Genomic DNA, 16,993 nt, shown 5'->3' with positions numbered 1-16,993 from the left:
CGATTCAGCACAAAACATTTGCGCTGTGAACAAAATAGATTTGCACACGTTTTGGCGCATTTTGCCTCCCAAGACATGTTTTTTTGCACATAGGACACGACCACACCCCAATTTAAAAGGCTATTTAGCCTAATGAGATCCAGACGTGTTTTTTTTTCACGGAAATGTGCAGCGTATTGAGTGCGCATTTGTGCACCTCCCATAGACTTCTATGGGGATCTTTCGTGTGCGAATGCTCACAAAAATAGAGCATGCACGGAATGTACGTGCAAGAAAGAGAAATAAGATGGTACCCACTGAAATCAATGGATTCTATTCCCTGCATATTGCATGTGCAAAATACGCTCGTGTGACGCCGCCCTAAAAGGCTGTATTTACACAAGCGAGTGCGCTATCAGTCCGAGAGGCTCAGGCCGGTATCACACTCATAAACCTGCAATTTTTTTCTGCCAATGCAATGCGTTTGGCAAGAAAAACTCATCGCATCGCTGCACATGTGATTTTCACGCGCATGTTTCATGAACGTGAAAAAATAGCATGTTGTTCCAATACTTAGAATGATTAAGCCGGCTTCACAGGGGAGACAAAATTGCGCTATTCTCTCGCGATGCAACAGTGCTGCGAAGCGCTTGTATGTGAAGCTCAGGCTTTCCAATGGGTTCCTTCACATGAGCGATGTTTTGTACATTTGGGAGGTTTGTTGTAGCGACACAAAATTGCAATATCGCCCTCTGTAGCGACAAAGATGTGTGTGATAGGCCTAAAAATGGCGCGTAGATCTCATGGCATGCAAGGGCGATGGGACTTTGTCACGCTCCTATAGAAAGTAACAGGCGATATCGGCCAATAATAGGACTGCTGTGATGTGCTTATCTTGGACTCTCGGTGTGAGGGCAAAATCATCCAAGTGTATAAAAACATAGAAAATAATGGGTTATTGAAAAAAAAAAAAAGCGGGCAGATAGAAAAACTACATGTGAGAAAGCTAGTACAAGTCCGAAATTTTCTTTGGAGTAGTGTTAACCCTTTTCCATCCAGTTTGTATCCTGGTTTTCCTAGGGGGCTTACTCTTTTTCTGCCATTATACAACGGCACTATCTGCTGGCTAAAGCCAGTACTGCATGAGGTGACACGTTGGATAGGCTCCGACAGCAGAGAGGCTGGCAATATACAGTAAGAGAACCTTGACAGATGTCTTCCAACATTGGAGCTGTCCAATCCACTGTCTTCAGGGGTCAGACAGTGGATTGGAAAGGGTTAATGCACGAGGATCCCGCTAGTGAAAAGGAAACCATTGAAATAAAAAGTTTCATTCCGTCCCGCAAAACGGGACAAAACCATGCCCATCTGTTTAAGCCCAAAACAGCTGAATTCAGAAGATATCGCACTCCCTCCCACCTCCGAAGTCTTCTCACTCGCAACGCTTCCTTTGACGGGCACCCGCCGGCCTCTAGTGAGTGCGGCTCCGCTGGTCAGGTGATGCAGAAGTGGCGCTGTGTTCGTGGTAAGGGGGTGTCGGGAGCGCGTAGACTTTGGAGGTGAGGGCGAGCGCTGCATTTACTGCTGTGGATTTGGACTGCGGATTTCTCCATATACGGTTCCCGGGGCTATGAGTTGGGGGTCCTGTTACAGGTTTTGCTTTGGGGCCCTGAAGCTTCCAGTTACGCCCCTGGTACCCGGTAATATTACTTCCCACCCTTCAGTCCCTGGACCGGAGGGTCACTTTAGCTCTATACTCTGGTCACTGTGCACTTAAGGCGTTACGTTTTCACTTGTGCGCCTGCGTAGTCCCGCTCGGGGTAAAGCTTGAAGACTCGGTTGCCCGAATCTCCATTTCCTGCACAGACAGACATAATCACTCCCAGCTCTCCGTATGAATGATCGCCGCAGCGCAGGATGAAATTAATCGACAGACGTCCCTTTATCCGTAACACATTGTTCTGCACCCCCACCCCCGCACACATAATTACACGCGGTATCCATGTACAGTGTTGTAATTAGTCGTTCTTCCATCAGTTCATCAGCGCAGACACAATGTATCAATCACCCCTGGAAATCCGTTACTAAAAATAATCGCATTATGTCTTCGGAGCGGAGAATTGTTTCCAGACGATGTTCTCATTATCTCACCAAAGAAATGGCGCTCAGGATTCCACCTCCAGGGAGTAAGACTCCGACCGCAAACTGCAACCAATATTAAGTGCTCATTAACCCCGTTACTACCAGTGCAGGGAGTCCTGGAATTGAATCACAGACTCTGACAGCGGATTACAATGCCTGAAAGCACCTTGGACCTCCGCACGTCCCCCTACGTACGCGACGCATCATCCCGCAGCAGGAGATTTCTGTAGCATCTGTGAAGATAAATCTTCAAGACGTCTTCTTCTGTCTACATGGATGACAAGCAGTATGGCCTCCATCGCAGCTCTAATCATACAGCGCTATGGGCAAGGATGTGCATAGAGTTTGAGTCAAGTTGGGGTAGTCAGATACCAGTTCTACATGGTGATAGTTATTACAGTGCAGTTACCTCCAGTGAGCAGATAGTGTTAAGGCAGCAGAAATGCAATCCTAAACTCTTGCTCACGACGCGAAGGTTGCGGGTTCAATCCCCGTGTGGTTCAGTTATCCGGCACAAGGTTGAGTCATGCTTCCAAGGTTGGTAAAATGAGTACCCAGCTTGATGGGGGGGGGGTGTAAAAGATGACTGGGGAAGGCAATGGCAAACCACCCCACAAAAAAAATCTGCCAAGGAAATGTTACAATGTGATTTCACCCTAGGAGTCAGTCATGACTCTGTGCTTGCCCCAGGGAACTTACCTCCAGTGACATCTTCTGTGATTGGTGATGCCCATTTTCTTCTCTTTGGGCCCAGACGAGTTCATTCAACCATAACTTTTTTGTGCATTCTGTTCTTGGGGCTCTTTATATATTTGGGTTCGTTCTCATGAATGTGTTTGAGTTTACATTTTGTGCATGTGCAAAAAAATAAGACCTGCTCTATCACTGCAGGGATGAAGGGAATTGAAATCAATGCATTCTATTTACTGTGTATTGCGCATTCATCTATACCCGTGTGAAGCCGGCCGAATTGTCTCAAAATATCTTTAGAATCTTGAATGTAACCAGGACTATTGGGGACAAGAGGTTTAACGAGACCGTCCGCCCACGCACACGGCTTCTCGGCTATTGGATGGAAGAGAGGAGGGAAAACAGGTTTGTGGATTGTAGGTAGTGAATGGAAAATTGACATAATAGGATGTTGCACTTTAATGCCATCTGCCTGTTTGGGTGTGAGAACACAGACTACAACCCTCATCTGCCAAAGAAATTTTGTTTTTTGAAATTCAGCAGTCGGGTCAGACTGCAGTTCCTCATAACTGGATGTGTCACCAGATTGTGCTGTTTGTAGAGATGAGAATCAAGAATAATGACAGAACCCCATCTGTTAGCCTCCAATATCAGGGAGATTTTTCAACTATTTGATAGCCACAAATTTCAGGAACTATTGCAGATAATTAATAAATATTCACCTAAACTAGTCTTCAATTATATAAACAGTAAAAGGATTTGCACCGAGAGCACTGGCCTTTTAACAAGTAATGCAGGAGAAACCATAGAAGATGATGGGGGGAAGGCAAATCTATTAAATAGTTTCTTTTCAAGTGTATTCACGAATGAATGGAATACACCCAAGGGTTCTAAGGGAACTGAGTGACATGATAGCTAGACCGCTATTTCTTATATTTATGGACACTATAGAGACCGGGGTTGAACCACTGGATTGGCGCATTGCAAATGCCGTTCCAATATACAAAAAAGGGTCCAAAAGAGAGCCTGGTAACTACCGGCTGGTAAGTCTCACTTCAATAATTGGAAAAATATTCGAGGGGTTTCTGAGAGACGCCATCGAAGAATACCTTAAGGAGAACAACGGAATAACTCCTCACCAGCACGGGTTCATGAAGTGTTGATCATGTCAGACCAATCTACACAGCTTCTACCATGGAGTAAGCTCTAGGCTGGACCTGGGAGAGTCTATTGATCTTGTATATCTGGAATTCTCTAAAGCATTTGACACCGTGCCGCATAATAGGCTGATATACAAAAAGAGACAGCGCGGATTGGGTGAAAACGTGTGTATCTGGGTAAAGAACTGGCTCAGAGATAGAAAGCAGAGGGTGGTAATAAATGGTTCGTACTCTGATTGGGCCACCGTCACTAGTGGGGGCCACAGGGTTCAGTATTGGGCACCATTCTGTTCAATATATTTATCAATGACCTGATAGAGGGGCTGCACAGCAAAATATCAATATTTGCAGATGACACAAAATTATACAATATAATTAATGCAACGGAGGACAATGTGCAGCTACAAACGGACCGAGATAAGCTGGGGGCTTGGGCAGAAAAATGTAAGGTTATGCACATGGGCAGGAGAAACGGATGTCACCAATATACACTAATGGGGTACAGCTAGGGAAAAGTGAGATGGAAAAAGACCTGAGGGTACTAGTGGACTATAGACTAAACTGGAGTAACCGATGCCAGTCAGCTGCTGCAAAAGTGAATAAAGTCTTGGGGTGCATTAAAAGAGGTATAGGGGCGAAGGACGAGAACATTATCCTCCCATTATATAAGGCACTTGTCGGGCCTCACATGGAATACTGTGTGCAGTTCTGGACAGCGGTGCTTTGGAAGGATGTATCAGTGCTTGAGGGGCTTCAAAGAAAGGCAACTAAATTAAACGGAATGGGAGGACTGGAATACCAGAGAGGCATCAAAATTGGGATTATTTAATCTGGAAAAAAGACAGCTAAGGGGCGACCAAATAACTATGTATAAATACATGAGGGGACAATACAAGGATCTCTCCCATGATTTGTTTATACCCAGGACTGCGACGGTAACAAGAGGGCATCCTCTACGTCTAGAGGAATGAAGGTTCTATCAGCAACACAGAAGGGGGTTCTTTACTGTAAGAGCAGTGAGACTGTGGAACTCTCTGCTTGAGAGGAATTTAAGAGGGGACTAGATGCCTTTCTAGAGTGCTATGATATTACAGGATATAGACATTCGGTGACCAGCGGGTTGTTGATTTCAAATGTTGACCCAGGGATTACTCTGGCTGCCATTATGGAGTCAGAAAGTAATTTTTTTTCCTCCAAATGAGCTAAATGGCTGCTTGTTTTTTTTTTGTTGCCTTTTTTTCAGCCTAACATACTATGTTACCTGTTCTGCATATTGATCCTAATTCCACATCTATTCTCTGCGATGGTCATAGAAACACAGCAAAGAAAGACCCAACTTTGGGTCAACTATTATTGCCTACTCTGCTTTCTGACCATATTGGTCCATCTACCACCTGGCTCACACATCCTGGGTCATATATATGGGGACATTCCAAATGTAGATATTGTTCGGATCTGCATAACTCAAAAACACCATTGTATGAGCTTCCCGTTGGGATTTTATTTTTGTGTCAATAAAGCCATGAATTTATGGATGCTGCATCCTTTTCTTGCTGTCTTCTTCGAGTCCGTGCATCCTGCTGGTGAGCTGGTTCATTTTCTCTGTATGGAGCGTCATTTGTCACTCCATAGAACGGTCTTCCATTGCTCAACTGTCCAATTTGCTCAACTTGCACCATTGTAGACCGGCTGATTCATCTTATTTGAAAGAATTCACCAGATTTTTGCAGGATGAATGGAGGGAAATACCAGCTAATGAGTATCAAACGTTGGTAGAAAGTATGCCATGGGAGTATCCGATGTTATTAGGGCCAAAGGATTCAGCAGATGAGTAGTTCTGGACCGACTACTGCAACATTTTTTGGCCTGTGCAAATCACTTGACACGGATACAAGTTCTGCAAGATCATATCTGTCATAGTTGGTGTCTCATGGGATGAGATAAAATAGCCCAGGAGACAACAGATATCGCCAACTGCTCAAACAGTTCTCTTACTGAAGCCAAACTGAAACAAAAAAAATAAATAAATCTTGTTATTTGTATCGCGCCAACTCATTCTGCAGGGCTTTCAGGTAATTTTTTAAAATTTATTACCCCCCACCAAGCTGGGTACTCATTTTACCGACCTCGGAAGGATGAATGAACCTTGAGAGCTGGCTACCTGAACCATGTGGAGATTGAACCCACAACCTTCAGGTCGTGAGCAAGAGCTTAGGACTGCATTTCTGCTGCCTTGACACTCTGCACCACACAAGGCTAATAAAACATTGGTATACAAATATTATTAGTTTATGGAAACAGTGGTATGGTTACTGGCTCACAGCTATTCTGGTTGGCTCACTCATCATACACAAGCACAGCAGCTTTTTACTTCCTGGTGGAGATGAGCGAACCAAACCCATAGAAATCAAATTCAGGTCAAACTTTACTAAAGGTTCGGTTTGGCGATAACCCAAACATCAGGTGGTTTGTTTTAGCTGAACCAGAATTTCATAAAAACCTCTAAAACTAGTATTAAACACTGTCTAAGAGCCATGTGGTGCTGGTGCCCTCCTGAAGCATGCTGGCTTAGTGGCTAGAACTGTTGCTGGGGGTCCTAGATTCAATATCTGCATGAACTTTATAAAACTCCATACAGGTGTTGTACTCAGCCACCATGCCTCTTCCTTGTTCTCCAAAGGAGAAGATGATGAAACACATGGAGAACATATAAACTCCATGCAGATGTTGCCCTTGGTCAGATTTGAACCCAGGACTCCAGCACTGCAAAGCAACATGCTTCTCCCTTCTTCTTCTTTCTCTTGCTCCATCTTCCTCACCTTCTCCTTCTCCTCTGGAGGAAGATGCAGGAGGACGATGAATAAAGAAAGAAGAAGCTCATTTGTTAGCACTGGGGCTCATCGATAAGATGGAGTTTGCATGTTCTTTATGTTTCTTCTTCTCCTTCTCCAAAAAAGGAGGAAGCAACATGGTGGCTCAGTGGTTAGAACTGTGGTCTTGTAGAGTAGGAGGTCCCTAGGTTCAAATATGATCAAAGATAACATCTGCGTGCAGTTTTTATGTTCTCTGTGTTCTTCCTTCTCCGCCAGAAAAGGAACAAACAGCGTGGTGGCTCAGTGGTTAGCACCGTTGCCTTGTAAAGTAGAGACCCTAGGTTCAATTATGACCAAAGATAATCTATCCATGGAAATTTACAAAGATCATACAAATGTTGTCCTTGGTCACATTTCAACTCTAGCACTGGAAGGTCATGCGTTAACCACTGAGCCACCATGCTTCAGGAGGACACCACCATTTCTGGGCTCTTAGACGGTGTTCAATACTAGTTTTAGGAGTTTTTCTGGAATTCCAGTTCTATTCAAACTTTTTTCTGATTGAACCAAACTTTTTGACAAAAGCCACAAAACTCGACAGTGACACAACATCCACATGCCTGCTGCACCCCACCTTTTATACTTGACTCGGCACAGCTCTCACACACCCAAGCTCTGCCTAGCATGGTGGCCAATTGCAGAGCCTTTACCATGTCTGGCTTCGGGACCTCACACTCTCGTCCACACGGGCCATGACAGCAGCTGTTAATAACTACCATCTCAAGAACCAGTTTCCTACAGAAATGGCTACCTGATGCATTAGTTAACCCTTTAATGACTATTTAGATATATTGTAGCCAGCAATGTTAGCTATAGGGGTGCAGAAGCGGCAGCCACTGTGGGTCCTGGTGCTTTAGGGGGCCCAAGAACACCTTTGCCACCTAAGAAGACTTCAGTATTATAAATGGTAGTTGGGCTCCTTGTATCAGATTTTTCACTAAGGCCCAGAAGCTGCAAGTTACTGCTCTGATTCTCACTTTTGGTTCTATCCCTATCTGGAGGGCCGGGATATAAAATCTTGTAGTAATGAGGCCTGGATGGGAGTGAGATCTGTCTCCTGGAGTACGAGGTCTAAGAGCAGCAGCCAAAATGATCTCATTTCATATGTGGGATCGCTAACAATGTCAAATCCTAGCCGTAAAATCTGACTCTGTCAGTCCTAAAATGTATTCTGCTCTGGAGTTTGGTGTCTGCCGCGCTCATTGTGCTGCCTCCTAGGAGAGGCTTTTGATAGAGAACTGGCTGGAGGAGGGAAAAGTCGCACATATCCCGGGTGAGCGTTCCCTGCGATCACGAGGCTGCACTGAAATGTTTCACCAACAGCTCATTAATATTATTAACATTTATTTATAACGTGCCAGAATATTCTGGAGAACAGCGCGGTGGGGTGAGCGGGGGACAGCTGGAAATACGCAATCCATACCACACACCAGATACTGCGCGCAGCGCTTCTATAGTCTCACCGTCATCGGGGGGAGTTACTGCTATAAACTAATAAAAGGATGGAAAAAGCACAAATCTATCTCTCATATCCATCTATATGTCTATCTATCTATCTCATATCTATCTATCTATCTCATATCTATCTATCTATCTATCTTCTATCTATCTATCTCATATCTATCTATCTATCTATCTCATATCTATCTATCTATCTATCCTCTATCTCATACATATCTATCTATCTATCTATCTATCTATCTATCTATCTATCTATCTATCTATCTATCTATCTATCCATCCTCTATCTCATACATATCTATCTATCTATCTCCTATCTATCTATCTATCTATCTATCTATCTATCTATCTATCTATCTATCTATCTATCTATCTATCTATCCCATATCTATCTATCTATCTATCTATCTATCAATCTATCTATCTATCTATCTATCTATCTATCTATCTCATGTCTATCTATCTATCTATCTATCTATCTATCTCATATCTATCTATCTCCTATCTATCCATCTATATGTCTGTCTATCTATCTATCTATCTAGCTATCTATATAATATCCATCTATCCATCTATCTCATATTTATCTATCTATCTATCTATCTGTCCATCTATCTATTGTCTGTCTATCTCCTATCTATGTATGTATCTATCATCTATCTATCTATCTCATATCTATCTATCTCATATCTATCTATCTATTTATCCCATATCTATCTATCTATCTATCTATCTATCTATCTATCTATCTATCTATCTATCTATCTATCTATCTATCTCATATCTATCTATCGTTTATCTAATCTTATATCTATCTATCTATTGTTTATCTAATCTCATATCTATCTATCTGTCCCTCTGTCTGTTTATCCGTCTTTCTGTCTATCTATCCATCTATTTTATATTTGTCCATCTAAAGAAGAGGGCGGTGCTTTTGGGAGGGGGTGTGGCCACCCAGCTGATAAATCTACATGTAATTTACATCGGAAAGTGGCATACAAGACATTTACTCCAGCTGGCATAGATTTATTTTTAGGCCCTGAGATGAGCCTAATGGATGAGGATGTGTGCGCCTCTGGTGGGGATTATATTATGACTGTGTTTGAATTGCCGGTCTTTATAAATTCCCCCCAGTGACTGTGTATAGAGACCACTGCCTGGCTGGCTGAGCCACAGGGAGGTCACCAGGGATCAGCAAACAGCGGACTGTTTATACGGGGTCTACGGCTGCTCTATAAGCCCCGCTGTCACCTGTCTGGAAACCTTGCGGATTTTGATGTGGATTTTAGTGCATATTTGCTGCGGATTCGACCCCAGTTTATGGATGGGATTTCTACAATTAAATCCACAATGCTTGCACTATAATGCTGGCGGCGTACTGCGATTTGCTCCGGATTTTGGTGCAGATCTGCAGGTAACCCCTTCAATTTGAATACAATTAAAAGGGGGAAATCTGCTGCAGATCTGCACCAAAGTCTACAACAAATCTGCTACATGTGAACGCACCCTAAAGGGGCAAAAGCACATAGGTGTATGCGCAACTACGCTCGCTGCTATGGAGTGTAGTCGCGCATGAACCAGGGTTTTTTTCATCAAGCCATTCAATCTCTATGCCATGGCACGTGAGTTCGAAAAGAACAGAGGGGAGACAGGTCCTGCCCTATCTTTCCCGCAAGTAGTATTAACTACAGGCAAGAAAGATAGGGCAAGTCCTATCTCTTCTTGCATATGTTATTAATGGTCAAGAATACCGCTGTCCCCTTATGCGGACGTGATTATCATGTTCGCACAACGGGACTAAATCATGCCCACGTGAAGAAGCCCTAAAAGGCATTTTTGCTAATAAAGTCCAAAAGTGTTCTTTTCAGAACAAATCTGTCCCATGTGAACATGGCAGAAGTGGTAAGTCTTGTTGCTGGGGAACAAGATCTTCGATCAGGGCTCAATGAACCCCTGAGTTCATAGTTGGGAACCCCTCTTGTAGTACATCATTAATAGGTGAGGTTAAAGAGGTTGTTCCAGAATTCGTTTGCATCGCGTGAAGGAGATTTTTTTGCGGCAGAATTTCCGCAGTGATTCTGGCAGTGGAAATTCCGCAGCATTTCTGCGCGCGTGTGAAGATGGCTATAATAAAAAAAATGCACAGAGCACCCTCCAACCTACAGTATCTAAGCCTATCATGTGTGATACTCCCTTAGAGCTTCACACATCACTGCCTCCCCCACAATGAGCTGTTACTTACTTGCCATATGTTACAGTTTCCTTTCATTATTGTTACATTGTTATTTATATAACAGGACACTTTGTTTACGATGAGCCGCAGTTAGGGGTGTTGGCCACCAGGTGGCGCCGCCTGCTCTCTTCTCTGTAGTTCTGCGCTGTTTTCTCTGCAGAGTTTGGAAAGTGACAAGTGAAGGGGGTTGAGAAAGTTTAGCAGAGGAGGCAGAGAAAAACTCCGACCTCAGAGCCCTCTGGAAAGGAGCAGAATCTCTGGCTCCATTAACTGCATCAGCAGAGAGAAGCTGCAGCCCCAGGAGCTCTGCCAGCTGCCCACAGCCTAGAGGGGCATCCCAGGGGCACCAGGGACCCTGCATCCAGCTCTGCAGAGGATTTCTAGCAGGATCACAGGGATGTACCCGGGCAGGCAGAGGCGGGGATGCGCCTGGTCCTCAGTACTCATCATTGTTTTGCTGGACATTGGCACAGGGAGACACTGGACACAAGGTAAGACCCTCTAGATTTGCAGGGGAGGGGGTGATTACTGTGATGCCACTGTGGGGTGAAGGTGATTGCACCACAGTCTGTGTATGAGAAGTACACAAGGGGTCATATGATGAACATGCATGGTGGTCACTCACATGGAATCTAGTATTAAGGAGGTCAGTCTTATGAGTGGAGCATATGGGGGTCATTCACGTGCAGAAGTGTGTAATCCTGTAATGAGGGGTCAGTAGTAGTTGTCTGTATATGATTCTTTCAAATATCAAAGTGGTCTGTTCTTTATTAAATGGGACAGTCATATGATAAAACATTGGGGGTCATAAATATACAAAGGTGTACAGTCACATGGTGGGACATGTGGGGGTCACTCACATTACAGAAATGGACAGTCCTGTATTAAAGGGGTCATTCATATGATAGGACACATCACCCATAAGTAGAAAGGGACCGTCCTATAATAAAGGTGTCAGTCCTATGGTGGGACCTGTGGGGTTAATTGCATATGGAAGTGGATTGTCTTATGGCAAAGTGTTGATTTATATGACAAAATGTGTGTGTGGGGGGATTACTCATGTATAGAAGGGGGCAGTTTTGTATTAAAGGATTCAGTCATATGATGGGACATGGGGGTTAATGAAACATATGAATGGACTGACCTATGTTAATTCAGTCATATGATGGCACATGTGGGGGTTAATCACATTATAGAAGTGTACTGGCCTATACTAAAGGATTCAGTCATATGATGGGACATGTGGGGGTTATGGACACATAGGAATGGACTGACCTGTGTTAATTCAGTCATATGATGGGACATGTGGGGGTTAATCACATTATAGAAGTGTACTGGCCTATATTAAAGGGGTCATTGATATGATAGGACCTGGGGGATTACTCACAGAAAGGAGTGGACCGTCCTATACTAAAGGGTTAGTCATATAATAGGGCTTGGGGGGGGGGGGGGGGTGTCACTGATCTATAAGAGTACATACTTAGGTTATGTATAGGAGGTGGTCACTTATTCATATAAAGGATCAGGCTAATGTGTATGATGGACTGACCTCCACCAATGATACACAGTGGGCCATAAGTCTTCATCTATAGCAGATCTAGGTAATTATGTTGATATATTGTGTCCCAGACATTATATGTATTAGGTTCATCAAGTCATTCTATACATATTATGACAAATCAAGAACAGTATATACATATTATGTCTCATCCGGGACATTATATACAAATTATGGCTCATCCAGGAAATTCTATACATATTATGCCTCACCTTGGACATTATATACATGTTATGGCCAATCTAGGAAATTATATAAATATTATAGCTCATCCAGGTCATCATATACATATTAGGGCTCATTCAGGCCATTATATGCGTATTAGGTCTTGTCTAGAACATTATATACATATTATGCCTCATCCAGGAGATTACATACATATTTATGGCTGATCTGGGGCATTACAAGTATATACATATTATGGCTCATGCAGAACATTATATACATATTATGTCTTGTCTAGGACATTATATACATATTATGGCACATCTAGAACATTAAAGACATATTACGACTCATTCAGGACATTATGTACATGTTACGGCTCATCCAGTACATTATAAGCATATTATATGGCTCATCCAGAACATTATTATATACATATTATCGCTCACCCAGAGCATTATAGACATATTATAGCTCATCTAAAACATTATATACATATTACGGCTCACCAAAACATCATATACATACTATGGTTCATCCAGGGCATTATATACACATGGTTCCTGCTGTTTAGAATACACACCAGCATATGAATGTCTCATGGATCCGGAGAAATGTTAACTTGTTATGACCTGGGCTCCAAACTATAGACACCCCGGGGGCCCGTGGGTACATTCATCTAGCAATAAACATTTCTATGTAATTACTGTAATCGCTCTACAAGGTGTTGTGGTAATTATGTATCCAGCTTTGAAGACAAGGTTGCAGATTTGGGTGAGGCTTGGAACCTTGGCTAAAGAGCTTGCAATCTATGTAGCGACAAATGGGACTGCGGTGATCTGCCCCGTGGCAGCTAGTGATGTACACTGGTATATTGTGGTTCGCCTGTCCCCATGGTCATGTTTGTACAATATTTATCATAATGCTCATGTCTCCAATTTACAGTTTGTTTATAAACAGAGTTCATTAATGTGTTGCAATGTTTAGTTCTGCTTGGTATACAGTGTTACCACTGATTGGCCACGTCACCCTGAAACAAATGCAGGCACCCTCATTTAATAAGGGCGGTTTAAAAAAAAAAGGAATAACGGCATTGCGTTTTTTTTTGCACCAAAGTCTGAAGTAGACGCAGTGTTAAGGAGAAGTAGAAGTCCTTTCTTTATATTTCCCGTTCCTTATAAATCCACTTCTGTGTTTGAGACCACCCGAAATATGGCAGATGTTCTGACCGCCATGTTTTCTGACAACTTTCTTCCCACCCATCTGTCTGCTACAAGTTTTTTTCTTCATTTGCTTGATCGTAAATGGTGAAAGACGTAACGTCGCTGTGTCCTGGGGGTCCAGGAGGTACAAGCCCCCAGATGCCTCCTTCCAGCAGCAGATATTTAGAATAGTCCATGTGCTTTTCATCTGCTCCAGTCTGAATGGTGACAGAGACAGATAGGGGTGCAAGTATGCTGCGCAGGCCGGTTGTCAGCAGGAACCCTTCAGGGATACACAGTGGTTAATGAGAAGGGCCATGAATGTGCTGAAGTTGACACCATTGTAATGCATAGTTAATGGGGCTGTCATAGAGCTGGGGAAAAACTAATGGGAAGAGTTCTTCCAGCCCTGCAGGGGGCAAAGAGGCACAAAGAGCCCCCCTGACCCCAGCTTGGTTGGCCTTTGAAGGCTATTGCATTAATGTGCATAGGTTGACAGGAGGGCATGGCAAAGCTGTCCAGGGCCTGAAGGGTTAAACTATGATACATTTGGTAACCCATTAAGCCAAAACAAGCAAAACTTTGGGTTTGCCAAATACCAAATAAGATCCAAGCATCATTTTCTAGGAAGGCTGGGTGACAACTGATAAGGCCACCAGTACAGCCAACACCAGGGTTGTCACTCAGCTTTTCCAAAGCCCTGAACAGCGAACCTCAATGCAAAGCAGTATGATTTGGGGGGCGGGAGGGTCTCACTGCGTAATTTATCACTTTTGACACCTAAGGGACCTTTTATACTTATGGAATATTTCTGCAAGACGCTCGTAAAGGCGCAGCTTAATCTGCTGTTGCGGATTTCCGCTCCATACGCCACATGTATTCGCACAGATTTTGGTGCAGAATTTTCTGTGCCTTTATGGGCTTCAGATGAGCATATATGCGCTTGCTCCAGCGCAACGTATTTCCACAATGAACAAGGTTTGTTTGCGCACATGCCTGCATACTTTAGTGCACATATTTGCGCGGGTACGGTATGTTCACATTGGTGGGGGACACCCCCTAGCCCTGATTTAAATGGCTTTAAGGACTAACGAGGTCCCGGTGTGTGCTTTTCCTGGCAGGTTTTCGCAGCGTATTGAGCATCCTGTTGGGTATTGCACTGGCACTTGCACACCTCCCATAGACTTCTATGGGGAGCCTAGGTGCGCAAATACGCAACAAAATAGAGCATGTTCTACTTTTTTAGGTTCCCAAGAAAAAAGGAAATGAGAATGAACCCATTGAATTTAATGTGTTCTCTTCTCTGCCTCTTGCGCACGCTATTTGTGCGCACGCAAATACCTCCGTGTGCAAATAACTGAGGTGTGTCTTGCAGAAATATTCTGCACGTGTGAAAGGCCCCTAAGGCTTACTGCACACGGACAAGAGCGTGACTAACGACTTCATGTCGCGCTCCCCACCCCGTGGATTCAAGGTGTTTTTATGTCAAACAGCCTCGCTGCAGCGGAGGATCACAGAGTTTCTCCCATTGTCTTCAATAGGGGACCTTGCATCACATCGCATGGACCTAGCATGTAGTATGATGCTGTCGCTAGTCGCATTGAAAACAATGCGAGAGCACGCAACAAGATAGATCATGCTGCGGCTTGTTTCATGCATCGCATCCCGGTGTCATGCAGGAAAGCATCGCTCATGTGTATGACCCCATTAAAAAGAATAGGGTCCATATTTGTGCAGCTCGCAACACATAAATCTCGCACGATTTTCATACCCGTGGGAAGGCAGCCTAGGGGTGTGTTCACGCTGTGGAAATCATCGGAGGAAAATTCTGCCTGAATTCCGCCTCTATCTAAAATCTGGGCCGGTTTTTGGTGCAGATCCATATGCGCCATTTACCCTGTCGATGGGCAAATTCAGGGCGTGGAAAAGCAACACCAAAAAACGCTTCTTGACACTGAAACGGGATTTTTCCATGTTAGCATTGCAGAATTTTGCAGAACTGCGCCAAAACCCGCAGATTTTGTACAGTTTTTTAGAGGTGGAATTAACGTGGAAAGTTCCGCCAGCTAGACATACATGTGAAGGCACCCTTCATATACTAAACATACATGAAGTGTGCCTTTACATGTACCAGGATATTCTGCAAGACCCTGCAGATTATATCATCATGTGGAAAAATCGACATGTCTCCGTGCTATGTGTAAAAGGAGGTGGTTCCATTCAGGAGTCTGGAAAAGTCAACTGACAACACTGTAACTCTTTCCAATCCAATTTGTATTCTGGTTTTCCTAGGGGGCTTGCTCTCTTTCTGCCATTATACAACAGCGCTATATGCTGGCTAAAGCCAGTACTGCATGAGGTGACACGTTGGATAGGCTCCGACAGCAGAGAGGCTGGCAATATACAGTAAGAGAACCCCAACAGACACCTCCCAACAACGGAGCTGTACAGCCTTAAATCATAATGTCTTCAGAGGTCAGACAGTGGATTGGAAAGGGTTAATGGTGGCCATATTGGTTGTCAACTAACTTTCCACATAGGGACGACATGAGGACAGTATCATTACTCACACTTTGATATATTACTGTCCCCCTCCCCAGAGAGCACATAGTCTCCCAACACTGATCCACCCCTCATTCTCAAACACCGGGCAGAATTTATCTTATAGGGCTGTCCATCTCCTAAATCGTACGTCTGCACTAAGCCCCCTGTTTATAAGACGTCCTTAGAGAACGCACATTGGGTGATGGATGACAGCCACAATGTATATGTGCAGCTCCGCCGGGTTCCTTTACTTCTTGTATTCGTATTTGAAGAAAATGTAGCCTTTTCTTGTTTTGGAGATAAGTTATCTGGCTGATACTGTGTGAATGGAGAAGCAAAGAGGTCACCGCTTATCTCCCCTCTTCTAAACCAATACCTTTGTTTAGGTCTGATTAACGGCCATATCCTCAATAATGAGTCGCCCTCTGATATCTGGATTAAGGGTCCTTTTTAGAGAGCCGATTCTCGTTTGAATGAGCGGACGTGCGGGTGACGCGATCGCTAGTTCATTCGTTCTTGCGCAGCCTGTTTAGACCAGTAGATACATTGTTGCGCGTTCATACGAGACTCGTTAGTCTGTCACATTTGCTGTATAAGTGAGTGAGAAAGACTGAACGAGCGCCGGTTAAAACGAAGATAAGTGAGCGAGTCAGCAGAAAGTAAACGACGAACGACCAGCGAACGATTATCATTTATTGGTCGATCGATTATCATTATCGTTCAATTTCCTTCACTTTCGCTCGTTTGAACAATTTTTTTGAACGACAATCGTTCTGTCGAAAAGCACCTTAAAGGCGGCTTCACAGGGGCGTTTTTGCGTGCGCAAAAATTTGCACGTGCGATATGCAGAGAATAGAACTCATTGATTTCAATGGGTTCGCCCTGTTCTCTTTTTGCGCGCGCATTTCGCACTCTTGGGGAAAAAATGTTTCATGTTCTACTTTGGCGCGGTTTTTGACTCGAAATTAGCTGCAGATTTGCAGCTG

At 43.8% G+C, this 16,993-nt stretch overlaps 1 protein-coding gene across 1 annotated transcript in view; it reads left to right on the top strand.

Moving 5' to 3' along the window:
* Positions 1-10,786: 10,786 nt before the first annotated feature.
* ROR1 (receptor tyrosine kinase like orphan receptor 1) overlaps positions 10,787-16,993 on the top strand; it is a 238,570-nt gene continuing 232,363 nt past the window's right edge. The window contains exon 1 of the mRNA XM_066597694.1: positions 10,787-11,029. Coding sequence (XP_066453791.1) covers positions 10,936-11,029 — 94 coding nt within the window. The 5' untranslated portion in view covers positions 10,787-10,935. The remainder of the gene's footprint in view (positions 11,030-16,993) is intronic.

Source organism: Eleutherodactylus coqui, chromosome 3 (genome assembly GCF_035609145.1).
Source record: "Eleutherodactylus coqui strain aEleCoq1 chromosome 3, aEleCoq1.hap1, whole genome shotgun sequence".
In the NCBI taxonomy this organism is placed as follows: Eukaryota; Metazoa; Chordata; class Amphibia; order Anura; family Eleutherodactylidae; genus Eleutherodactylus; species Eleutherodactylus coqui.
Note: the sequence above shows the minus strand (reverse complement) of the source record. Positions and strands in the feature narration are given on the sequence as shown.